The sequence below is a fragment of the Zootoca vivipara genome, chromosome 7 (genome assembly GCF_965207765.1).
Source record: "Zootoca vivipara chromosome 7, rZooViv2.hap1.1, whole genome shotgun sequence".
NCBI lineage: Eukaryota > Metazoa > Chordata > Lepidosauria > Squamata > Lacertidae > Zootoca > Zootoca vivipara.
Window position 1 is genome coordinate 81,049,778 of NC_142590.1, and position 24,817 is coordinate 81,074,594.

A 24,817-nucleotide genomic window follows, 5' to 3' on the forward strand; every position below is an offset into this window, starting at 1 on the left:
ATGGCTGAAGATCGCTTTATCATGTATAATGAGATAAGAATCCAATGTCTCTGTTCAAACCAGGTCCCTCCATGGTTTTGAGCTTGGTGATAAGTTGTAATTCGTGCATGCACACGAAAGCTCATACCAAAATAAAAACTTAGTTGGTCTTTAAGGTGCTACTGAAGGATATATGGGCCCGAGCTGGGAATTGTACCTCTGGAAGGGATCTCCTAACAGCTCTCAGCACCCTTAACAAACTACAGTTCCCAGGATTCTTTGGGGGAACCTATCTGTTTGAAGTGGTATGGTACTGTACTGCTTTAAGCATATGGTGAAGCACTCTGCCTGTTTTTCAGGGTGCTAGATGCTGCCAGCTTTCCATCTGTGAAAGGGTCGTTCTGTGGTGCCTACAACTGTTTCTTAATGATTTCCAAATGTGCTCCTGGGCCCCCCAAGGGACCCCCTGAAGTGGGGCTTCAATGCTGCATTGCATTTGGTTCTCAAATCCTCTTCTCCTTTGCCCTGCAAGCAAAGTTGACAATTTGACAAGACGGGTAAAATTTTTGCCTTGCTAGTAGCGGGTACTAAAAATATACAGAACCCTCAAGCCACGAGAGGAAGTTGTGTTTTCACAAGATAGTACCTTCTCAAAGCAGAAAGGAGTCTCAAAGCAGATGGGAAGTGTGACTCTAAGGGGAAATGCAGAACGCTCAGATAGACTCAAACAGACTTGGAAGGGACACTGGAGTAAGTCTTTTTCAAGAGTGTCTATACCCAACCATTTTCTTATTCATTCATTCAACAGGATTTGTGTTTAGTCGTGTCCGACTCTTCGTGACCCCATGGACCAGAGCACACCAGGCACTCCTGTCTTGCACTGCCTCCTGCAGCTTGGTCAAACTCATGTTAGTAGCTTTGAGAACACTGTCCAACCATCTCATCCTCTGTCGTCCCCTTCTCCTTGTTCCCTCCATCTTTCCCAATATCAGGGTCTTTTCCAGGGAGTCTTCTCTTCTCATGAGGTGGCCAAAGTATTGGAGCCTCAGCTTCACGATCTGTCCTTCCAGTGAGCACTCAGGGCTGATTTCCTTAAGAACGGATAGGTTTGTTCTTCTTGCAGTCCATGGGACTTCAAGAGTCAACAGGATTTAGATACCGCCAAAGCACCAAAAACCTCTAAGCAGTTTGCATAGAACTTTATAAAATATTCACTAAAAATACTGATGAATCCAAACAATAAAAATAAGTTGATTTTTAAAGTATAATAATCAGCAGATAATATTACATGTCTAAATTACATTTCTGGGTAGGCTTTTGTAAGCATTTTTTTTTAGGATGTGCCAAAAACAATAGAGCAAAGGTCCCTGCTGATTATCAATGAGCAGGGAGTTCCAGCATGCAGGTGCTGCTACACTGAAAGACTGATCCCATGCAAGTGTTGAATGAACATTATATAGTTATTGCATCAGTAGTTTATTATGCAGGCCTGGTCCTGCCATTGGGTAGAGTGAGGCTGTTGCTTCAAGAGTCAGTTGCTGCAGGATGGGAAGGCATGGCATAAGGTTGGAGAACAGAGCTTTGTGTTCCACATAGGTTGCCCTGTATCTTCTCAAGCTATTTTGCTGCCCTTAGATATGGGGAGAATGTTTTTCCATCATCAGGGTCAATGTAATTCTGGTTGGCAGTTGATATTCTGCTTTGATATTCTTGTTGTTAGCCGCCCTGAGCCTGGTCTTGACTGGAAAGGGTGGGGTATAAATATTATTATTATTATTATTATTATTATTATTATTATTATTATTTATTTGGAAATGCAGGGGGTTTGGGTGATGTTATCTTGTCTACTTATCTTGGGGCAGCATTTTTGGGGGAAGTATCCCTGAAGCAGAAGGTTAATGCCTATTGATTGTATTTTCAGCTTGCCTCACATTAAGGCATTTGCTAAGCATACCGTGATCCTCCTTCTAGCTTTTATGATGGGCTTCTGGACCCTTGATTGATTGATCATTTCATTTCTATACCACTTTATATTTTTAAGAAAAACATCTCAGTGCAGTTTACAGCATATTAAAACATTATTAATAATAATAATCTGACATTTTCAGAAGGTAAAATTAAAATTCTTTGGTTTTCTAAAAGCAGTATGTGTGCTTCTTCATCACACATAGACTTACCAAACTCAATGTTGTCTGGTCACAAAAATAATAGCAGATTTGAATTCGTCACTCCCCAAAGCATCTTTTTAAGACCTCTCACTGAAGAAATTTGCAAAAATCAAATTTCACCCCCTAAAATGACACACCAGTGTTACTCTTTGAACCTGGTACAATGAGATAGTTTTCATATCCTTAACTGGTTTGGGTCATTTGTGTTCTCTTAGGATGATCTTCTTAGCATAGCTGCCAAGTTTTCCCTTTTCTCGCGAGGAAGCCTATTCAGCATAAGGGAAAATCCCTGTAAAAAAGGGATAACTTGGCAGCTATGCTTCTTAGAGGTATTAAAAATGTGACTCAATGCTTTGTTAAGCAGAAGAAAACTCCATTTGCTAGCCTTATTTTTGCTTGATTCTTCTAAATGTGTTCGGGAGCTGCAAGAAAAGCTTCTGCAGCCCTCCCTCCAAGCCTTGAAATGACACTGCAACTGATATTCTGCTGCCTCTTTGCCTATCCTCAGGCCCAGCCAACATGGCCAAAGATGTGGATGTATGGACCATATGGAGAGTCACTGGCTGCCCCACCCCTGTTCTAAAGTAATACTTTACAGGTGAAAAGAAATAGTAAAACACCAGGCTTTGCCCTAACCCAACCTATCGTTGTGAGTTGTTGGGGGGGGGGTAATACCTGAGTGCCTCCTAATTCCTGGATCCAGTAAGGATTCAGTTGTTGGAAGTCCCAGACCAACTTCTTGGTAATGCCCCCCTAAGTATGTGTCATTATAGAAGCAAAGGAAGCGGCTCTGTGCCAGGGGGAATCTCCCTGGCTCTTAGTAGTTAGAAGGACAAAGGCGAGAGTTTTGTGAGAGAGAGCTAGAAGCAGGCTGCAGGCAGAGGTAGGGTTGCCACCCATCCCTAGAAAAATGGGATTGTCCCGTTTTTTGGACTAAAGTGTCCCTCGACCCATTTGGACTCCTTTTTAGTGCTCCTCCTCAAAACTGCATAGGCTGAGGGTGGGTGCAGAGGAAAGTGAGAGAGTGAGTTTGCACGGGCAGGGCAGAGGATGGGTCCAGTTCATTAGATTGGTTGGCATTGCCCGCCCGCCTCCCTTCCCCTTGGTTCCCGTCACTGTCCTTGCAGCAGCATCCCCTCCCTTCCTTGACACCATCGGGCATGAGAGGGAGCTGGGTGGCCAGCCCAAAATGGTGGCTGAGTCGCTGTTGGTGCAGTCGATGAGGAGCGTGAGCGACAACAGGGAGAAGGGGGAAGGCATGACCTCCTCTCCCTCCCTTGCCGCTTCCTTCCTTCCTTCTCGCTGGTGCTCCTCCTCAGCTGCCAGATTCATTGAATCGCCCTGGGTTCTAGTATGATGAGAGTGAGGAGTTCATGCTCTCTATGAATTTTCCAAACCCATGAACCTGTCTAATCATTTCACGAAGCCATCTAGCCTAGTGTCCATCATTGCACAACTTCCCCTGTTGCATCACACATTTTTTTTTGACACCGAGTTAAAGTTGAATTCCCATGGGTGGGATATGAATGTACATAGGCTTTGTCTGGAGAGACACCTGGTGTGGCGCTTGGCTAGATCAAGAATTCCTCTTTAATTGCCAAAATAGAACAGAATGTTGGGGTGTAATAACTGAAAGAAGAAACGGGTTGGTTTGAAGCCCTTTGCTACGCAAGGTGAGCCAGACTGCTCCCGCCTGTCTATGACAGCTGTCTGGGCAGTCGGCAAAGCACAGCGCTGCCAAGCCAGGCATTAAAAGACATCCATTGTTCCCAGGCCATCACTGCAAAAGAAACCGATGTTATCAACAACAGGTTGCTTTCATCCCCTGAGCTGGCAAGCGCATGCCTTCCCCCTGATGCTCCACAGCAGCTGTTTCTTTTCAGCAAATGTTGTGGATAAAAATATGAGCCTTGTGTTCCTCGTGCACTGTGCCTCTGTGCCTGGGACTTGCAATTTGGGTGACAAATTCTTCGCAACCCCGGGTGAAATTGGCACAGTGAGGAGTGTCTGCGGTTTACCTCCTGTTTTGCTGTGGAAGCTCTGGAATTCGCCACACTCCCAGGACTCTCCTCTCCAGGACTACAGTGCTGGGGAGGAGTTAAGAGTGGTTGTGGACAACTGTAAGTCATAATTGCTCAGATAGACTGCTCTTGCCCAGCAGTTGCTGTGCAATAAACCTGCACTTCGCTGCTGCCTGGTGTTTACATGTGTCCAGTGTTTGCCTTCCCCAGGAGCATTGATTGCTTGATGTGTTTTACTGTCACAGGAACACTGAAGAGCTACAACAGTGTCCCACCTTGCCTGGCCTGTTGACTTCTCTGAGCCTTGGGAACCTGATTAATTTGTTCCATGCCAAAAAGAAAACATTGCCCAGTTTAACATTAGTTTAACAGGCACAATATATTCCATTCCTGTCTGGGTTGCAGCAGGGCTAATCCTGCTATCATACTGTGAGAAATGGCAGGTGGTATTCAGCATCGCACTATGGTTGGTTGTAAATTGCTTTGGGTTGCCTGGGCCAGGTAAAGCAACTAACAAATTTAATAAGTGGTGGTGATGATGGTGATGGTGATGATGATGATGATGATGAATGTTCTGTCTGTGCAAGTACTGCAGTTTTCCATGTGGAACAATCCCCCTCTCCTCCTGCTGCATACTGTTTTGGGGGTTCTCCTGACCACCCACCAAACCAGTTTCAGGGGGCATGAAGAAGTGAGAGGAAGCCCCATTGCAGAAGTGGAAGTCCTTGCACAGGACTCACGCTGGTGGGGCTTGTTAGGTGAATCCCATCCAGTGAGAGGATTTGTGTTGCTTGTCACCAATCGCACCACAAGCAATGTCCAAGAGATGCCAGTAGCACTCATGCACCTCCTCAGGAGTGCCAGCCAGCTTGGCCCTGTGACTGTGGGTGCCTGGGGTCGCGGCTGCCATGCAGCATGCATGGCCCTGGCACCGAAATTTGTGGGTGCCTGGCCTCCTTGTTGCAGAATTTGGTGGGTGCTCTGGCACCTATGCACCTCCAGTATCTTCTACACCAGGGATAGCCAATGTTGTACCTCCATATGTTCTTGGACCCATCAACCCAGCCAGCGTGACGAATGGCCATGGGTGATGGGAGTTGTAGTCCTAGAACATCCAGACAGCATCACATTAACTACTGTTGCTCAACACAGCAGTCACAGGGTGTGAACAAAAGGGGCGAGGTCTTCAGCGGTTCTCCCCACTTTGTATGACTCCCAGGTAACTTCGTGATATGAAAGGAAAGCATCAAGCTCTCCAAAGACCTCAGGAATAAACTAGATGGGATGGCACCGTCACATGTATTTTATACATGCACCTGTCCTGTAAGCACATACAATAGGGGTGGCCAGTTCTGCTGTTTACATGAATAGGATCATGTGGGGGAGTGAAGTGAAACCGGCCTCCCCCGGGACTTTGCTGTCCCCTGTTGCATTAAGCAACTTCCTCCCAGCCCTACTCACTCGTAGCATCATGAGACAGGCTTAAAGCAGCGGAGTGTGTCAAGGTACTGTGGGTGTGGATGACTGCTCCGTAATGTCTACTCTGGTAAATAAGTGTCAGACCTTGGCCAAAACCAGAGATGTTTCATCTCTGGGATCTAGTTCTAGCACAGGCAGAGCAGGGCCCCCAAATCCAGAAGTTCTTGACGGATGTTGCTTGAGGATGGGTTGGGGACGAGGTTCTGGAAGAGGCAGGTTGGGACTGAATGGAGCCAAGACACAAGATAGGCTGATGGGTAGGTTCCAGATCAACGCAGGGGAACCCAGTGTGTGTGGCTACTCACTCAGAGAAATTGTTCTTGGCAAAGAGCCAAGTCTAGAACAACAGCTACCTAGAGCCAGCCAGGCCGTTATTGGTTCCTCAGATCACCTGGCTCAGCTGAGATTTTGGGCCACTAAACACTTTGCTTTGGTGGTGCGGCACAGGGAAGATGTTCAGGCCAGTTGCTTCACCCTGGGCTGTCCTCCTCACCTTTTCGTTTCCCTCTTCCCACAGTGGGATTCTTGCTTTCTGCACATGGATGTCTTACTCCTGCTCTTACATTCTGTTCTGGTTTCACTGCAGTCATGCAGTTTACTCTATGGATTAGAACAGGCGCGAGGGTGTCCGGATCAGAGTGGGGATAGGGGAGAAATTTGCTTCTGCCTCCATTACTGCAAACCTACCTAATTCCCACTTCCCAAAACAATTCATAGACTGAAACGCAGCTTTCCTTTGAAATGTTGAAGTTTTCCAACCAAAAACAACAATTTGTTCAAATGATTCTGTGACTTGTAAACAGAAACTATGCATGTTCTATTGCTACCCAAGAAAAGCATTTTAATAAAACATACCAGTAATTATTATTTTTAAGTGCACATTGTGCATGTGTTAGTGAAATTCATTATATTAAGGAAAATGGCAAACGCATTAATTAGGATAAACTTGCGGTAAAATGCTGTTAAATGTTAGTGAACTTAAGACCGGGGAGAAATGAGAAAGTAGGAAAATCTGACCCTGGCAATTTCATCATTCCTTGGTCAGAGTGAAGCAGGATTTGCAGCGGGGCAATCACATTTGGTGATACAGCCTGCCATATGCACAACCAGAACAGTTTAAAGGGGGAATAAAGCTGATAGACGAATAAGAGGAGCGGGATAATGGCTACGGGGTGAAGGATTTTGCAGAAGATTTATCTGTCAAACGTGAAGGACATTGTGGTCTTGTGAAATGGTAGCTTTCACCTGCAGGTGGGGGTTGACAGGTGCATCCTTCCTCTTTGAAACACAGGAGGAGTAGAGAAATGACATTGTGGGGCAAGCATTCACCTTAGAAACAAGACAGTGCAGGAAATTGTTAGCACTCACTGCCTTACACTGTCTTCCGTCCCAAATAAGTGTCTGTAGCACTATGTCAGCGGGAGAGAACCTCACATGATCCCTCCACGTATATTCGCCACCATCCCTGCTCCACACCCTTTTTTTGCCTGGCTGGAATGTGAGCATGTCTCTTGCTTGCCTGGGCGGAGGAAGGATGAGTGTGTGTGATTAAACCTCTGGCTTTTGCATGGCTTGAATGTAGCATACCCTCCAACATTTCTCCGATGAAAATAGGGACGTCCCATTCCATAAGGATAATTTCACTATTTATACCCCACACATCTTACTGGGTTGCCCTAGCCACTCTGGGCAGCTTCCAACATACCAGTGTTTCTCCGAAAATAAGACACCGTCTTATATTTATTTTTCCTAAAAAAAAAAACCGACTATGGCTTATTTTCGTGTTATGGCTTACATTCCTTGAATGCTTAAAAATCCTGCTATGGCTTATTTTATGGCTACATCTTATTTTCAGAGAAACAGGGTATATAAAAACATAATAAAACATTAAACTTTTTTTTTAAAAAAACCCTTCCCTATACATACAGGATTGTCTTCAGACGGCTCAGGGGTCAGATAACTCCATACCCTCCAACCTTTCTCCAATGAAAATAGGGATGTCCTAAGGAAAAGTGGGATATTCTGGGATCAAATTAGAGACCGGGACGGCTTCTCTAAATCAGGGATGTCCCTGGAAAATAGGGACACTTGGAGGGTTTGATGTAGCCTACTGTCCAAAGGCAAGAGTTGTGTCCATTGCTCCACCTACTTCTGCGTCTGGCCCAAGCAACAGCTGACATGTAGCTCCCAGAAAGTTCCATAAAAGGGAATGTATGGAAGCCCCATACAAGGGTCTTCCATCCCCTGCCCAATGAAGTGAGAATTCCTGTCTCCTGGTAAGACATACCTGTTTTGTTCAGATAATGTGGAACTGTTTGTACTTTGACTTATTTCAGCTCTTTCAGCATTGCACAGAGTACATCTGGAAGTTAGCGTTCCTTGATAGCAGTTGCCCAACTATGCATGCTGTTACTCAGCTCTTGAATCCTACATGTGGTGCATTCCCTTTATCTTGTTTCCAACAGCTTGTTTCTCTTTCCTGTGAGCCTGATCCACACACACACAAAAACCTATAATATTAGTGCTGTAGTTGGCAGTAGCTAGGAAGGCATCCTACCAATATCTAGTGCTTCTCCAGCTGTCATGTCACCAGTGGTTTTGAGTTGATACTGTTTGCGCAGAGGTTCCCAGGGGTGAGGAAGAATGAAGAAACTGAGAGGTGGAGGAACCAACTGAGGCCTCGCATTACACTGCATCCCATGGTTTATCGCTTGCACAAGCGGCCAAAGGGTTCTGCAGCCTTACTACAGTCTTGTTTGCAGATAGTAGGTGTGGCGAGATTCGGGAAGTCGCAGTTGCTCGCCCTCTTCTTGGGCACATGGTAGGTTCAATTGTGAAAACGTGATATGCTTCAAGAGCACTTGTTGCAAAGCTAGATTGAAAGGTTAGGACCAGGATAGGGAATTGGAGGGTCTTTCCAGATTTGGCCTGCACATTTTCACATGGCTGGGAACTACAAATGGCATGGCAGATAAAAGTGGCATGAAAGATAAAACATTTAGCTAGAGCTCTTATCCCTGACATCTAATTTTCTGTGTGCAGGGAATATGCAGATGGGTCTTCTTTGTGGTGGCTCCCTGCCTCTGGAATGGCATCCCCACTAAGGCATGGTGTTGTTGATTTTTAAAGTAACTTTTTCTTGGGTTTTCATAAATAAGGATCATAGGAATTATAAATGATACAAATAAATAGACCAAGTCTTCTCATGTCAAAAATAGAGCAATAAATTTGCAGTAATATCTACAACATGGGGCCTATTATTAGTGGTTGATGTGTAAGTTCCTGGTCCGTGAATTGGTTTAAACAAAAACAAAGGGGAAACAGAACAGAATAGATAACATTCAGCTTTGCGTAGCTAAATGCCTAGTCAGGAGCCCCTACCAAGGGATGTTGAGCACAAACATTATTAACGTCTCAAAAGCAACTGGAGATGCTCCTCTTTAACCAGACCTTGGGGGTGGGGTGGGGGCTGCGATTTTAAAGCCATTCTTAGATGCTTATTTATCACCTGCATCTATATGTTGCTGATGCAATGTATTTTATTAATGTGATATTTTATAGCACTTATTTTTGTTGTACAGGCAACAGCCGTTTTGTGCGGGGTTGTAATCCTGACCCCCATGCGCATTGGCAGAGCATGCATAAACCCATCCTGCCCCGTGACATAGCTGCCAAGTCCCGGTTAGAAAAATATGGGATCAGCAGCGCCGGCACCGGAAGTCGCTTCTACGCATGTGTAGAAGCGACTTCCGGTGCCGGCGCTGCCCAATTTCCTGTGCCCAGACATGGGCAGAGCAGCACCGGAAGAAATCCGGGGGAATTACGGGATATTTCGCCATTTGGGATGATGGCGGGAAGCGGCTTTAAAAACGGGGGTTTCCCGGGGAAAACGGGAGACTTGGCAGCTATGGCCCCGTCCTGTTACACCCCTATCCTGCCAATTTCGGGGTGGCGGCGATGCATGGTGGCACACATATTGGACAAGTATAAAACGGTCGTTGCCTGTATAATGTTTCTAGGCCATGCTTTGGACCATACGGTGAAGGGCAGACTGCAAATAAGATAAATAAAATAACATACGCTTTTGTATGGAGCATTATTTCATTATCTGAAATAATGCCCATAGTCTTGATCATTGCCTTATGCCTAGCCTCTTTCTTTCTAGAACACTTTGGCAAAAGCGTTGTACGACAACAAAGCAGAGTGTCCAGATGAGCTCGCCTTCCGCCGAGGAGACATCCTGACGGTTCTTGATCAGAATCTCCTCGGGAGCGAGGGCTGGTGGAAATGTTCGCTTCACGGAAAGCAAGGCATGGCTCCTGCAAATCGCCTCCAGCTCCTGACCACTTTACAGGCTCCTCCCTCCATCCAGCCTGGCTCCCCAGGACCGCCAAGCACGCCACGGACTGTCTACCAGGTTCCTTCCGGGTGCAGGCCTCCTGTGCCACTACCCGTCTATGAAAAAATGGACGGCTGGATTATGCCTCCTCCTCCTCCTCCCTCTGCTCCTTACCCGCTGACACCGGAAGTTTACCAAGTGCCAGCAATGGCAGCTGCACTGCTCAGTGAAAAGACCCAAAGTTCATCGGACCAGGTAAAGAGGCAAGCAAACCCTAAAAGAGGAAAGTAGGGAGCAAACAGGCACTGATGGTGACCCACAGTATAATGTGGTGTTTTGTTTTGTCTCACCCACCTTCTCTCTGCCTCCCCCTCCCCTTAAACACAAACATTCTGAAGTTTTTTTTATTAAGTTTTCCAAAATTTCACACATACATTTCAGTACAAGTATAAACTTTTTTTCTGACTTCCCATCCCTTTCCCATGGTGCTTCTGTTTCTCTTCCTCTGCTGCACACTGTCTCCTCTCTCTTAAAGCTTGACAAAACTACTGCAATCTTTAATTCCTCCTGTTGCTCGTAGTTCAAATCCTGCCCGCGTGTTCATCGTATAATAATATCACACACATATTTATTTTCCTTTCATGTAGGTTTGTGTAGTTGTGTAGTCCACTGTAGACCGTTTGCTGATTTTCAGTAGACCATCAACCTGCCTGCTGCTGGTAGAGGCGTTCTTGCAAAGAATGAACCCAGGAAGTTGCCTTATACTGAGTCAGACCATTGGTCCATCTAGCTCAATATTAACTGCACTGACCGGCAGCAGCTCTTCGAAATTTTAGGGAGGGTTCTCTCCCAGCTCCACCTGGAGACACCAGGGATTAAAGCTTGGATTATTTGCATGCAAAACAGATGTTCTACTATGGAGCTACGGCCCTTCTCCTGGCCTAGGTGGACTTTGTTGTTGTTGTTGTTTAGTCATTTAGTTGTGTCTGACTCTTCGTGACCCCATGAACCAGAGCACGCCAGGCACTCCTGTCTTCCACTGCCTCCCGCAGTTTGGTCCAACTCATGTTTGTAGCTTCAAGAACACTGTCCAACCATCTCGTCCTCTGTCGTCCCCTTCTCCTAGCGCCCTCAATCTTTCCCAACATCAGGGTCTTTTCCAAGGATTCTTCTCTTCTCATGAGGTGGCCAAAGTATTGGAGCCTCAGCTTCACGATCTGTCCTTCCAGTGAGCACTCAGGGCTGATTTCCTTCAGAATTGATAGGTTTGATCTTGAGGTGGACTTAGGTACAATTTATTAGGACAGGGATATATGGAAGTGTTAATGGGACCCTGTTCTGGCAAGGGGCGGGCCGTGGCTCAGTGGCACAGCATCTGCTTTGTATGCAGAAGTTTCCAAGTTCAATCCCTGGCATCTCCAGATAGGACGGAGAGAAATCCCCACCTAAAGCCCAAGGTAGAACAGCAATGGTGAACAAAGGGCCGAATTCAGTCGTCTGTCTGGCCCTTGGGGCTCTCTCTGGACCACACCTCCTCCTCAGCTAAAGCCCTTCTCCACAGGCAACACTCCTTTGGCTTTTGCCTGACTAGAATGTATCTTTGAACTCTGGTAACGCTTCTTGCCTTCCTGGGTGAAGAACAGCGAGGGTTGTATCGTTAAATCTACATGCATTGCTCCACCCACTGTAGTCTCTGGCCCCGCCCACCTCTGGCATGTGGCCCCTGGAAGGTTTCCTAGAAGAGTTCCCCAATCCTGGTGTAGACGGTACTAAGCCAGATGAACCAATGGTTTCTGATTCTGCATGAAACAGTTTCCTATGTAGTTGTTGTCATAAGCCCAGGTTTGGGTCGTTTTCTTCTGAAGGGAAAAGCAGAAGGACTCGGGGTATGGCTGGTGGTGAGATTACCAGGCTACAGAAGCAATTCCTCCATTAACCTGGAGATGACATTCGATGACATGTCAAGGCTTCTTTCCCACCCTCAAAGGAGGAGACTTTGCCCCAGGCCTCCTGAGAACCTCACAAATTCTGGAGGAATAGCTGGAAGCCCTTAGGTTCAGGCCCCCTCTACACTATACATTGAAAGCAGTATTGTACCACCTTAGGAAGTCATGGCTTCCCCCCCAAAGAATTCTGGAAACTGCTAGTGTTGTTAGGAGACCCCCTATTCCCCCCAGAGAGCTACAACCCCCCCTCAAAATATAAATATGAATCATCATCATCATTATTATTAACATTTATCAGTTGCTTTATAAAGTGAAATGCAACACATAAAAACAATTTTTTTAAAAAAACCCCAACAATGAACAATGCAAAATGCATAAAACACACAACCAGCAACCTATTGCTGAAGACAAGTCCTACCTTTCCAGGCACATCTCCCTGGAAAGAGCATTACAGATGAGCGTTGCAGAGAAAAGGCAGGTTCTCTGCACCCCCCTCAGGTGGGGCACACAGAAAAGGGTCTCTGATGAAGACTGCAGGGTCCAGACTGGTTCATGTGGGGAGCCTTGTGGCCTTGAGTTGTATATGGCTTTCATGGTCAAAATCCAGCACTTTGAATTGCACCTGGAAACTAATTGGTAGTTAAGAAAAAACAAGATGGATTGCTGCTTGCCACTTCATAAGCATCTGCCTCCTTGGCTCACTGACACCTCAACTTTCTCAGAGGCATTTGGGCTGACCCCCCAACTGGAGACACACTGCCAAAGTACAGTCATACCTCGGTTTAACTACGCCTCGGTTTGAGTATTTTTCAGTTTAAGTACTCCGCGGACCTGTCTGGAACAGATTAATCCACTTTCCATTACTTTCAATGGGAAAGTTCGCTTCAGGTTAAGTACACTTCAGGTTAAGAACCAATTGTGTTTGTAAACCGAGGTATGCAACTTAGCCTGGTTGAGTTTAGCAGTTCTTCATCTTCCTAAACAGCTTTAAATGCTGAAAAAGAGCAAGTAACTGAACCTTTAGGAGTTCTTTGAAACAGGTAGCTAAAAACAACAACAATCTTGAGCACTGGACGTTCTCTGGGATTACGTCGTACCCTGCATCACAGTTGTCGCTACAAAGGACAAGTGTGCCGCAGCAATTCAACACAACACACACCAGCACACGTGCGGGCACACACACTTAAAGAACGCGGAGGGTGAATGGCCCTAGCTGGGTGCAGGAATAGCAACAGGGTAGTCCAAATTGCAGGGAGACAGCTGGCGGGTGATCAGCTGTTCCCCGAGCAGCCGGCCAAAACCATTGCCATTCTGCTTGAGACTCTTAATACGGAATCTGCCTGAGGAAGACTCACTTGTGTACACCCCAGTCTTTAAGCTTCTGTGGTGGAAATCTCCATTATTCCAGCAACATTTCCCCTAAAAACAAGGAGTCAATTCACACACGACAGTGAGAGTATAGCCTTCTTCATGAGTGTGCTAAATGACTGAAGAAGGTTCAGTATAATCACACTGCTGCTGCCATCCATAGGTTGAGTTGAAAGGAGCATGTAGGTAGGCACTCGGTGTGATCATGCCCCCCCCCCCCGTTGTATAGATGCTCCTTTCCCACATGTCCCATTCAAAGGACATCGAGAGGTGGGGCTGGTGCAATGGGGCAGAGCCAGTGGGGTGCAGTCCCACCCCTTCCACATGCTTAAGTTTGTACGTAGAAGCACGCATGCTGCCACAACACCCTTGATATCCATGTCCAAGAATGCTAGATTAGGCAAAATTGCTGATAATTTTTCAGGTCTGGAAGATTCAAAGTTATTGGGTTGGTTTTTGAATCATGAATCTAACCATTGGATTCTCTCCCCGCACCCCCGGATGCAGCTATAGAGGAAAATATACTGACTGTGGGTTGTACCCAGTGGTAGCTCTGAACAAGTGGAAATGCTTCCATCAGACCAGGGCAAGGCACCCCATTCTCACCAGTCCTCTCTGACAATTGCAGCTCTCTGTGCTGTAATACTTGGAAGAGATTTTTTTTGGGGGGGTACAGGGGGCTGCACATGGCAGGAAGAAACAGTGAAAATCCAGTGCCCTGACTTGTGCAAGAAAAAAAATGCTTCCACTAGTGCAAATGCACCATTAGATACAGCCCGCTATTCTAACTGGTTGCTCAGGATATTGTAAACTGGCTCCTGATAGGTGGGTGCTGGCCTTTCCTTTTAAAAATGCGGTTTGAAATGTGGTCGATTGCTCACATTTAGTTTTTCGCCGGTTCCCTGTAACTTATGGTTCTCCTCCACCAACCTCTTGCACCCTTTGGCTGTCTATCAAACATTTCCGTCTCATGGGGTGGAGCTCGCTTTGCCCCTGAAGATTTGATCAATACTTTCCTAGGAAGTGTTTGGTAGCCTTATGGGCAGCTGAAAACCTGCACTGCCTGCCTGCCTGCCTTTTAGAGGCGACCTGCCCATGGAGTGTTGCCAGTGGCCCTGGGAAGGGACCTCCCTTCCGTTTCACAGCCTTTCTGATCTTTCTCGTGTTGTAATATTTCAGCTTCTAACCTCGCCTGGAAACTTCCTGGGGTGACACACTTGGTGTTCCAGTGTTGCAATCTGTTTACAAAATTTGGTGGTGTGGGGAGGGTATGAACTGCTTCAGAATAGGTAGACGCACTGTGCTCAGCGTTTACAAGGCAGATTTCCTTGCCGCTAGCAACACAGAAGTTTGAGTGGTTTTTCTCTGGAATGGTCATACTTTCCAACATCTCTCTGATGAAACACATGCCAGGGTCTTGCTTGTAAGCACCTTCAAGGGAGCAGCGCAGCATCTGCTTTCCATGCAGAAGGTCCCAGGTTCAATCCCTGACATCTCCAGGTAAGGCTAGACATATCCGCTTTCTGAAACCCTGGAAAGCTGCTACCAGACTCCAGCAATACTGAGCTAGATGGATTCATGATCTGACTCAATGTAAGGCAGCTTCCTATGTTCCTGTCTGTGTCTATTCTTGTCAGAGCTGGCTCCAGGCTTGAGAGGGCAAAGTGCTCTCTGGGCCTTCACCTGCATTGGTGGGCTCACCTGGTGAGCTTACCTGGTGGCAGCTGACGCAGCAGTGCTCTGATCAGACTCTTTTAAACTAAAGCATAAAGGAAACGGGGCAGTCCTGTCCCCATTCCGTCTCTTTTATTTGGTTCTCATTTTAATAGAACTTTAGTGTGAAGTGTTTTAATAGAAACAAAATAAAAAAATTCCTTCAAGTAGCACCTTAAAAGGTAAAGGACCCCTGACCGTTAGGTCCAGTCGCGGATGACTCTGGAGTTGCAGCGCTCATCTCGCTCTGTAGGCCAAGAGAGCCGGCGTTTGTCCGTAGACAGCTTCCAGGTCATGTGGCCTTCCCGCCAGAGTGGTACCTATTTATCTACTTGCACTTTGACGTGCTTTCGAACTGCTAGGTTGGCAGGAGCTGGGACCGAACAACGGGAGCTCACCCCATTGCGGGGATTTGAACCGCCGACCTTCTGATCGGCAAGCCCTAGGCTCTGTGGTTTAGACCACAGCGCCACCTTAGAGACCAACTAATAGAATTATAGTGTTTTAATAGAATTATAGTGCTTCACGGTCGCAATATTTCGGCAGTGTGGCCGCTAACATTGATACGTTTCTGATGTAAAACTCTGGGTGAGAGAATAGCTTTCCCAAAAGACACACAGTACATTATTACCATTCTATTCCAACTTTTCTATAGGAGTAAACATGGCGGCTGAGTGGGGATCTTAGAGGGACGGGGCTTACCTCCTCTCTAGGGTTTATAGCACTAAGTTTCTCCTGTCTTTCCAGCCATCTGTTTGGAGAAAATAGCAGGACCTCTCCTGTCTGGCCGCCAGACAAAAACGGCCAAAATGGGAAATCATTGTTCAAAGAACAACCTCATTCCGCAGACACCTCGGTGGCCAAGAATGCCTTTTTACCAGCTTCATAGTCCATGCATTAGTAATCTCAAGACTAGAGTACTGCAATGAGCTTTAGCCAGGGCTGGCCTTGGACCTGGTCTGGAACCTCCAGCAAGTGCAGAATGCTGCGGCTAGACTGCTGATGGGGCAGGTGGCTTGCAGCATGCAACACTTCTGCTAAAACACATGCACTGGCTGCTCACATGCTCCTGGGCCAGCACAAAAATTGACTGACAATAGCTACTGATCTTTATAAAATGTTCACAGATCCTGCAACCTCCTTTCAATTTCTTCATCGTTTTCTTCCCAGCACCTCTACACTCTTCCCAGAGCAACCTGGGCATCAGCAATGGAGAGGAAAAGTGATATATACGATGTCCCATCGCCACAGCATCATGTATTCACACAGGTGAGGCCCTCTGCCTTGATTGATATGGCTATCAGGTAACAACAGGCAGTCAGTTAAAAATCATTGCCAGCTATCCTTCTAAAAAAACCACAACTGTACAGTAGTGTGTGGAGACCTACTAGCTGAAGGCCATGCAGCTAGTTTGTGCCTGCGACAACACAGGCGTCAGATAACATGGTCTCCTTTCCCTGCCTTATTTTCAGACAAGCTTTTCTTTTAAAGTCAACCTCTGTTTGTAGAGGCTGAGCATTCCTTGCTATGCCACTGCATTGAGTAGATCCATATTTTAATTCAGATCTCCGGAAATACGTTTATTAAGCCACTCTGCCATCTAGTGCTCGTTCTCTTTCAGCGTGCCATTATAATGCAATCAGATTTTTTTTTGACAGTACAGAAATGACCAGGAGCCATGCAGATCCCTCTAACTCCACCAGTGAAATTCCTGCCTAGCCGCTCATTTGGGTTTTATATGTTTGCATATTTGTCTTTGCAGTCAAAAGTGCTAGTGTTGTTGTTGGCAACCTTCTGTTTCGGGAGACAATGGAGGAGTAAGCCTTTGCGGGTGAAGTCAAACTGTTGGAAGGTTGTGGCGCCTGCTGTAGCTGTAGAGACCAATATGGGACAGACATGTTTTGTTGCAGTTGGGGCAGATGACGGCATCTGGCTGTGCTGTTGCAGATTTACCCCGGCGTTTCTTCTCTGTGCAACTCCCAGTAGTCATTCCTCCTCCGGTCACTGCTATGGATACATGACCTGACTGCCTGTCTCTAGGCACTGCAGTTGTTTGCAAGGGATTCCCACATGGCAGGGTTGATGTTGACAGCCTTCATGTCGCATTTGCAGACACCAATTTTAAAAAATTAAACAGATTTTAGTGTTAGTCTGGGCTATGCACAATCTAGATTGTGCAGATTGGTGGCTGGGAAGCAGGAACAGCCAATGGTGCCTAAGGAATACCAAACAGAAGGTCAAACTCCAGCTTTTCATACCAGGCTTGGCCAATTGAGAGTCTCGCTGCTACTTTCCAATAGCGGGGGCCTATTCTTTTCTGACTGTGAGACATAAACAAAACACTTGGCTAGATCTCAGTCCCTACTTCCTGGGAGTCCCTGATAGGTTGCCACAAGGACTGGCAGCATACTTAGCATGGTTTTCCCTGATATGCCTTTTTCTACGCCATGCCCTTGTCCCACTGTCTTACCCAACAACAGCACTCCTCATGAGGCAGGTACCATTTTAACAGCCCACAATGTTCCAGTGAAATGTAAAAGGTAAAGGGACCCCTGACCATTAGGTCCAGTCATGACCGACTCTGGGGTTGGCCGAGGGAGCCGGCGTACAGCTTCCAGGTCATGTGGCCAGCATGACAAAGCTGCTTCTGGCGAACCAGAGCAGCGCACGGAAACGCCGTTTACCTTCCCGCGAGAGCAGTACAGTACCTATTTATCAGTTTGCACTTTGATGTGCTTTCGAACTGCTAGGTTGGCAGGAGCTGGGACCGAGCAACGGGAGCTCACCCCGTTGCGGGGATTCGAACTGCTGACCTTCTGATCGGCAAGCCCTAGAAGGCCGGCAGTTCGGAAATGTTAAAGTGATGCCAGGGCAGGCATCAGTTCTGGGCCCTCCGCAGAAGACTGATGCTTCAGTATGGTAATGCCAGGCCGGATCCCTGACATTAAAACCTCTTCCAAATATTACACAGTTGCATTCACAGAGATACAGAAAATGGCATAAGGACAAAGAAGTGTGCATGCACACGAAAGCTCATACCAATGAAAAACTTAGTTGGTCTCTAAGGTGCTACTGGAAGGAATTTTTTTATTTTGTTTCTTTTAATTTGGGGAAACTTAGGGAGACTCATAACGACCAAATCCAAAGAACCTCTGCATGCATTGAAATAAATGTATACAATGATTCCCCCAGCGCTGTTGGTAAAGCATACAGATTAATTTCTTTTTAACAATTTAACTAGGGTCTTGCCACACCACCCTCTTCCAGAAAGGGCTCCAAACTATTCCCCTCCAAAGAATGTTACCTGGGAACAGCACAGCAGCATTACGATATCCCACTGAGCCCAGAAAAGCCACGAACTCACACACTGCAAGAGTCTTCCTTAGAAAATGTAAGTTCAGCATGAGAAAATACTTTGTTGTGTGGATCATGAAGCTTTGTCGTTCTCTGCCAGTCATGCTACTCTTATCATGGGGACCTGGTTGTGGATGGGCTGAACTGGCGTGTGACTACTACAAAACCCGGGTCCTTAAGGTCAGTTGCTGGAGTTTGAAGGGAGAACAAGAAGTTGGCTACTACCTCCAATGTTGGCTTGCAGATACAGACAGCTGCAGATCTGAGGAGGCACTGGATGGAGCCTCTCCCCTGTTGGTGGCCATCTTGGGCTTCCTTGGTGTCAAGCTGCTGCCAGCGACTCCTAGCCGGTTGCCCAGGAACGTACAAAGACAAGGAACGTTTCTTTCCATCTGCTTTTTATTCAGTATTTACAGGGACAGGCTATGGAACCCAGTCTCTGTCTCGAGTGAATCTCCACCCTCCGTCTCTCTCACTTCCTCATTCGTCAGTCTCATCATCTCTCCTACGGGTGCTGCTACGTGCCCTATGTCTTTGAGCTCTTTGCTCTCCTACTTTCAAGGTTCGCCAGGTTCTGAGAGGGGGGTGTCTGCAACACTTTCTAAAGACATTGTGTCTCTCACCTGCTGCCCCGCTGGTGCTTCTTCCTCCTCTTCCTCCTCTCCCACTACAGTATTTCCCAACTTTTCCCCTCATCTGCCTCTGAGCTGTGACCTCTGTTGTAAATCACTGTCTTCCTCTTGCTCCTCCCTGGAAGGGTTAAGCTGGGGAGGTGGTCTCCATCATTCCTCCTCTGCCCAGTCCCTGACACTTGGCAGTGTCAGGAAGCAGTCCTCTGAACAACACTACAAGCAGCATTGGGGGGTCTGAGCCTAGGGCATTTTTTGAGGTTTCGTTATGTTTGTATTGTTACATTTGGTTTAAAAATTGCTAGCATGGGTTTCTGTTTTTTCTCTTTTGTGCACTGCTTTGAGTTTGTAGAAGTGGAATATAATTTCAGTTGTAATAGCATGCGCTTTGCTGTTTTCCAGGTGTATGTCATTCCCACACCACTTTCAAGAGAACGTGACATTATAGAAAGAGGGCCCCAAGGAAAGCACCTGGGTCCTTACAATACCTTGCCAAACCTTCGGAAATCAGAATGGATCTATGATATACCTGTGTCACCCGAAAAAGCAGGATTAAACTCAGCTCTTCAGAATCGTTCTCCAAATATACATGTGTTTTATGATATACCACCAATGAGGCTCGATTCTGGTACGCAGAAAATCCTGCCAACAACAAATAATGAAGTCAAACTGGTAACTTCAGAAGTATATGATGTTCCACCTGTACAAAGGAAACTAACTCTTCCAGAAATTCCTCTGTATGACATACCATCCACACATGAAGCCTTAGTGCAGCGTCAGAATGGTAACTACGATGTTCCTTCGGGTGCGCTGTCCTCCATGATTGAAAAGGAGAGCCATCAACAGACTGTCTATGATATACCAAGAGGAATGCCTGTCGTTTTGTCTCAAAAGAAAGAAAACACACAGAGTCCTAATTCTGGAGACCACACATATGTTTTCCCTCTATCATATTACACAGATGGCAAACGAGACCAAGACCGATTGTCTGTTTCCAGTCTAGACAGCAGAACCAGCACCATATCAACATGGTCAAGCTCTTCCACTGAGTCCTCTTCATCTGCAGCATCCTCTTCATCTGCCCCTTCTTCCTCATCAGAAGAACCCACTAAAGAAGCAACCATGGAACTTGAGTTTGCCATAGAAACACTGACTAAGCTCCAGCATAGCGTGTCCAGTTCAATTGCAAGTCTCATGATCTTTGTGAGCAGCAGGTGGAGATACCAAGAACACCTGGTGGGAAACCTTGACGAAATCCACCGAGCGGTTGACCACATAAGGGTCTCGTTGGGAGAATTCTTGGACTTTGCTAGAGCCATTGAAGGAAACTCTGCTCAGTCCTCGGACAGTAAACTTCATGCGAGAATTAAAAAGCAGCTGAATATCCTCACGGACTCGTTTCAAATGCTGGTGGAAACGAGAGAGGCTTTGAATAACTGCAAATGGTCGCTCGATGTTCTAGTCATTGAGAAGCCTCAGAACAACCCAGACGATCTGGATCGGTTTGTTATGGTTGCTCGCACCATTCCAGATGACATCAAGAGATTTGCTTCTATCATCATAGCTAACGGGAAGCTACTTTTCAGAAAGAATTGCAAAGAGAAAGAAGGCAAGGAATGGAGAGTTGGTGCAGAGCATGAAATAATTAAGCCTGGAGCTGAACAGCGGGTAGATTCTCTTTTAAGACATATTTTAGATAAGCCAAAAGAAAATAGCCCATGTCTGGAGAAAGCAAAAGCTGCCATCACTGAAGTTTGTGATTATATTCAGCAACAGGTCAGTAGGGCTTTGATATACATGCACAATATCATGCCTTTCATTCTAGATTAATTAAACTAGAAAACCTACCACTCCAATTTTGAACCTATGAACTTTAATTTAAAAATTTCCAGTAATACGCCTTTCAGTCCAAGATTATTGAGGCAGCTAACATACAACAAAAGTCCATATTGAAAATCACAAAAATAGAATAAACAGAAAGGGTAGAATACTAGAAGAAATGTAGTGACAATGGAAGCTAGGTGGAACAAAAAATGTCTATGTGTCTTTACCCATAGCTAAGAGGTTGATCATCTTATTTGCATGCAGAAGGTACCAAGTTCGATCCCTAGCATCTCCAGGTAGGGTGAGGTGGGACTCCTGCCTAAAACCCTGGAGAGCTGCTGCCAATCAGTGTAGACAACACTGAGCAAGATGGAACAATGTTCAGATTCATTATAAGACAGCTTCTGATAATATCTTTAAAAAATATATATTTTAAAAGGCTTAGAGCTCAGAGGGCATTTGGACAGGATTTCCAATAATCCATGATCATACAACATGTAGTCTTTTTCCCATTTAAGGATTATGGCCATTTATGTTAAATATTATTTCTCTTCCCCCTTTGCAGAAATCACCAGGACCGGAACAGACACAACCACCTCTTTCATCTAGCAAGGTGGAGAGGAAGAATGCCAAGTTAAAAATAAAGGTAAAATTATTCTTTGCAGCAAAGATCTAAAATTATAAATCTGGTTCAGATTTTTTTCAGCACTCCCACACCACTGTCTCCTTTTCACTGGAGGTTCTCCATTGTGGTTTATAATCCTTCAAATTACACCTTTGTTCCATTGAAATTATGACTGAAACATTTAGTTGATGGATCTGTTAACAGATTAACTGAGTAATAGACATTTTGACCAACTGAAACAGTTTCCCACAGTTCATCAGGCAGCATATTCCCTGCTCCCAAATGTATTGTTATTAAAAACCCTGATGTACCAAGAAACATTCCCTCTTGTGTGAAAGAAAGTGGAATGTCTCTTTAAAGATGATGACTGACACATGCACACATAATCTTAAAACACCATTTTCTCATGTGCAGATTTATGCAGATTTTATTCTCTAATTAATTGACAGGTAACATATGCAATTAATTGAATAACATTCCATAAATTGAGTTACCACCCTAGTTCAATCCCCGACTTCGCTAGAGGAAATAATTTGGTAACAGGTGACTTCTGCCTGATACCTTGGAGAGCTTTTGCCAGTCATAATAGACCAAGCTGGGCTAAATGTCTGATACAGCATAAGGCAGCTTTCTATGTCCCTAACTGTAGTACTTCTGAGTATACTGGTATTAGTAAATAACCTTTACTTCTGATGTGATGGAATGCCTTACAAAAAAACTACACCCAGCCTTCCCCAGGTTGATGCGCTCCAATTTGTCTTTGACTACAACTCCCATCATCCCTGACCATTTGCCATGCTCATTGGGACTGATGGGAGTTGGAGGCCACCAACATCTGGAAGGTACCAGGTTGGGAGTTGGAAGGGACCCCAAGGGTCATCTAGTCCAACCCCCTGCAATGCAGGAATCTCAGCTAAAGCATCCATGACGGATGGCCATCCAACCTCTGTTTAAAAACCTCCAAGGAAGGAGAGTCCACCACTTCTTGTGGGAGTCTGTTTCACTGCTGAACAGCTCTTACTGTCAGATAGTTTTTCCAAATGTTTAGTTGGAATCTCCTTTCTTGCAACTTGAAGCCATTGGTTCGAATTCTACCCTCCAGAGCAGGAGAACACAAGTGTGATCCCTCCTCCATGTGACAGCCCTTAAGATATTTGAAGATGGCTATCATATCTCCTCTCAGTGTCCTCTGATCCAGGCTAAACATACCCAGTTCCTTCAAGCGCTCCTTATAAGGCTTTGTTTCCAGACCCTTGATCATCTTGGTTGCCTTCCTCTGCACACATACCAGCTTGTCAACATCCTTCTTAAATTGTGGTGCCCAGAATTGGACACAGTATTCCAAGTGTGGTCTGACTAAGGCAGAATAGAGTGGTACTATTACTTCCCTTGATCTGGACACTATACTTCTGTTGTTGCAACCTAGAATAGCATTAGCTTTTTCTGCTGCTGCATCAGCAAAAATGCTGAATGTTGATAGCTTTCAGTAATAGTTCTTGTTTTCGTTTTTTCCTCTCTAGGATTCTCCACCTATGATGAGGCATAATGTTGTGAGCAAGGAGGATTCAACCAAGAAGATGGTCCTCTCCGATCTCTGCAGACTATATTTCGGTGCTGTCCAGAAGGCCATTGGTGTTTTCCACAAAAGCCTTAGCAACGATCTGGCTCCTGAAGTTTTCATAGCCAACAGCAAAATGATAATTATGGTGGGCCAAAAGTTGGTGGACGCCTTATGTCAGGAAGCCCTTCAGAAGGCCGATCGAAACGAGATATTGTATGGCAGCAGCAACTTTTGTGGTTTGCTAAAGAACTTGGCAGTTGCAACGAAAAATGCTGCAATGCAATATCCAAGTCCCGAGGCAATGAAGGAACTTCAGACTCAAGCTGATGGGCTGTTGAAGTATACACAGCAATTCCGAGCAATGATGGAATGAAGCCATCATTCTTCTGGTGTTCTGAGGATACCCCATACTGACAGGTCTTTAGATTCAGGCATTCGCTCAGAAATCCTGTGCTATCAAGATTCTTGAATGTGGGGAGGATTCTAGCTGCACTCAGTGAAACACTTTTAACAACCCCCCTTCAGAACTTCCCATTTGACACAGGAAGGTTTGGAGTGGTGGAAGTGGGGGCTGGCAACTGCAGTCCCTTCACAGTGCAAGGTAACAATAGGGCCGAACAGAAGCTGAATTCCACCAAGGCAGACCCTGTGGGTGAGTAGTTCCAGGAATTAGATGGGCTGCCTGCTCTGAATGCATTGCATTTTCCCTGAAAGAACACGTGTGTAGTTTGAGGGTGCTCCTGGAAAAATCAGTGTCCCTGGAGGCCAACTTTTGTGCTTCAAATGGTAACTACAACCACTCCTAGACTGAAATAAGTTGGTTGCAGTGACCCATGCGTTGGTAACCACAAGTTTGGATTAATGTAATGTGCTCTTTGTGAGTCTGTTCTTAGGCTTGATGTGGAAGTTGCAACTGGTGCAGGATGTGGCAGCTATGCTTCTAACTGCACACATGTGACACCTCTCTCGAAGATGCTGCAAGGGATGGCAATAGACTACTGAGCCCAGTTCAAGGTTTTGTTATGGACTTATATGACCCTAAACAACTTGGGACCCAGTTATCTGACAGAGCGCCTCCTTCCATATGATCCTGTCTGTTCATTAAGATCTTCAGGGGAACCGCTCCTAGTGGTGCCATGACCTGCATTGGTCCATCTGGTGACAACCAGGAGGAGGCCATTCTCTACAGTTGTACCAGTGCTATGGAATAGTCGCTCCTCAGAAATACAGCAGGCACATTCAGCGTTATGTTTCCATCAACAGTTTAAAACATTTTTTAATCGATGCAAATATCTACCAACCATTAATTGTCCTTTGCTCATTGTTTTATTGTGTATTTATGCAGTTTGATGTAATTCTATTGTAATTTTATCATTGTACACTGCTTTGATACATTTTAAGTGAGAAGTCTTTTAATAAATAAATTTAAATCAATAAGTGATTTGGAGATATAGTTTTTTTTAAAAAAAAGTCTGTTTGATCTCAGAAACCAGGGGTTTTCCATGCATCTGTGACAGAAGGGGAGATTCGGCGAGAGCCTTTTACACACTTTCCTTGCAGAACTGCTGACCAACGGTTGAATTTCTTTGGTTGCTGCTGCCACTACCACACTGCCTTGGAAACATGATTGAAAAAATTCATATCTATGGTATGATAAGAAAAAAACCCATAAAGGATTTACGAATCATGTGATAAGAAGATCGTTATTTGAAGTATGGGAAGGAAATAAAGCCTTGTTAGAGACTAAGACGCCATGGTGGATCTCACCAATGGAAGTGATCATAGTGAAAAAAGTGAATATGGAAGGTGAG

General features: G+C 45.6%; 1 protein-coding gene across 2 annotated transcripts in view; it reads left to right on the plus strand.

The window, feature by feature from the left end:
- Positions 1-24,447, plus strand: part of CASS4 (Cas scaffold protein family member 4) — a 34,120-nt gene extending 9,673 nt beyond the window's left edge. Inside the window, exons 2-7 of one of the 2 annotated variants that reach the window (XM_088674671.1) lie at positions 9,813-10,241; positions 16,184-16,282; positions 18,255-18,404; positions 19,399-20,772; positions 21,386-21,466; positions 22,966-24,447. In XM_088674671.1, the coding sequence (XP_088530797.1) occupies positions 9,813-10,241; positions 16,184-16,282; positions 18,255-18,404; positions 19,399-20,772; positions 21,386-21,466; positions 22,966-23,379 (2,547 nt within the window). In that variant the 3' untranslated portion in view covers positions 23,380-24,447. The remainder of the gene's footprint in view (positions 1-9,812; positions 10,242-16,183; positions 16,283-18,254; positions 18,405-19,398; positions 20,773-21,385; positions 21,467-22,965) is intronic. The other variant, XM_088674672.1, reaches the window with a different exon arrangement.
- Positions 24,448-24,817: the final 370 nt, after the last annotated feature.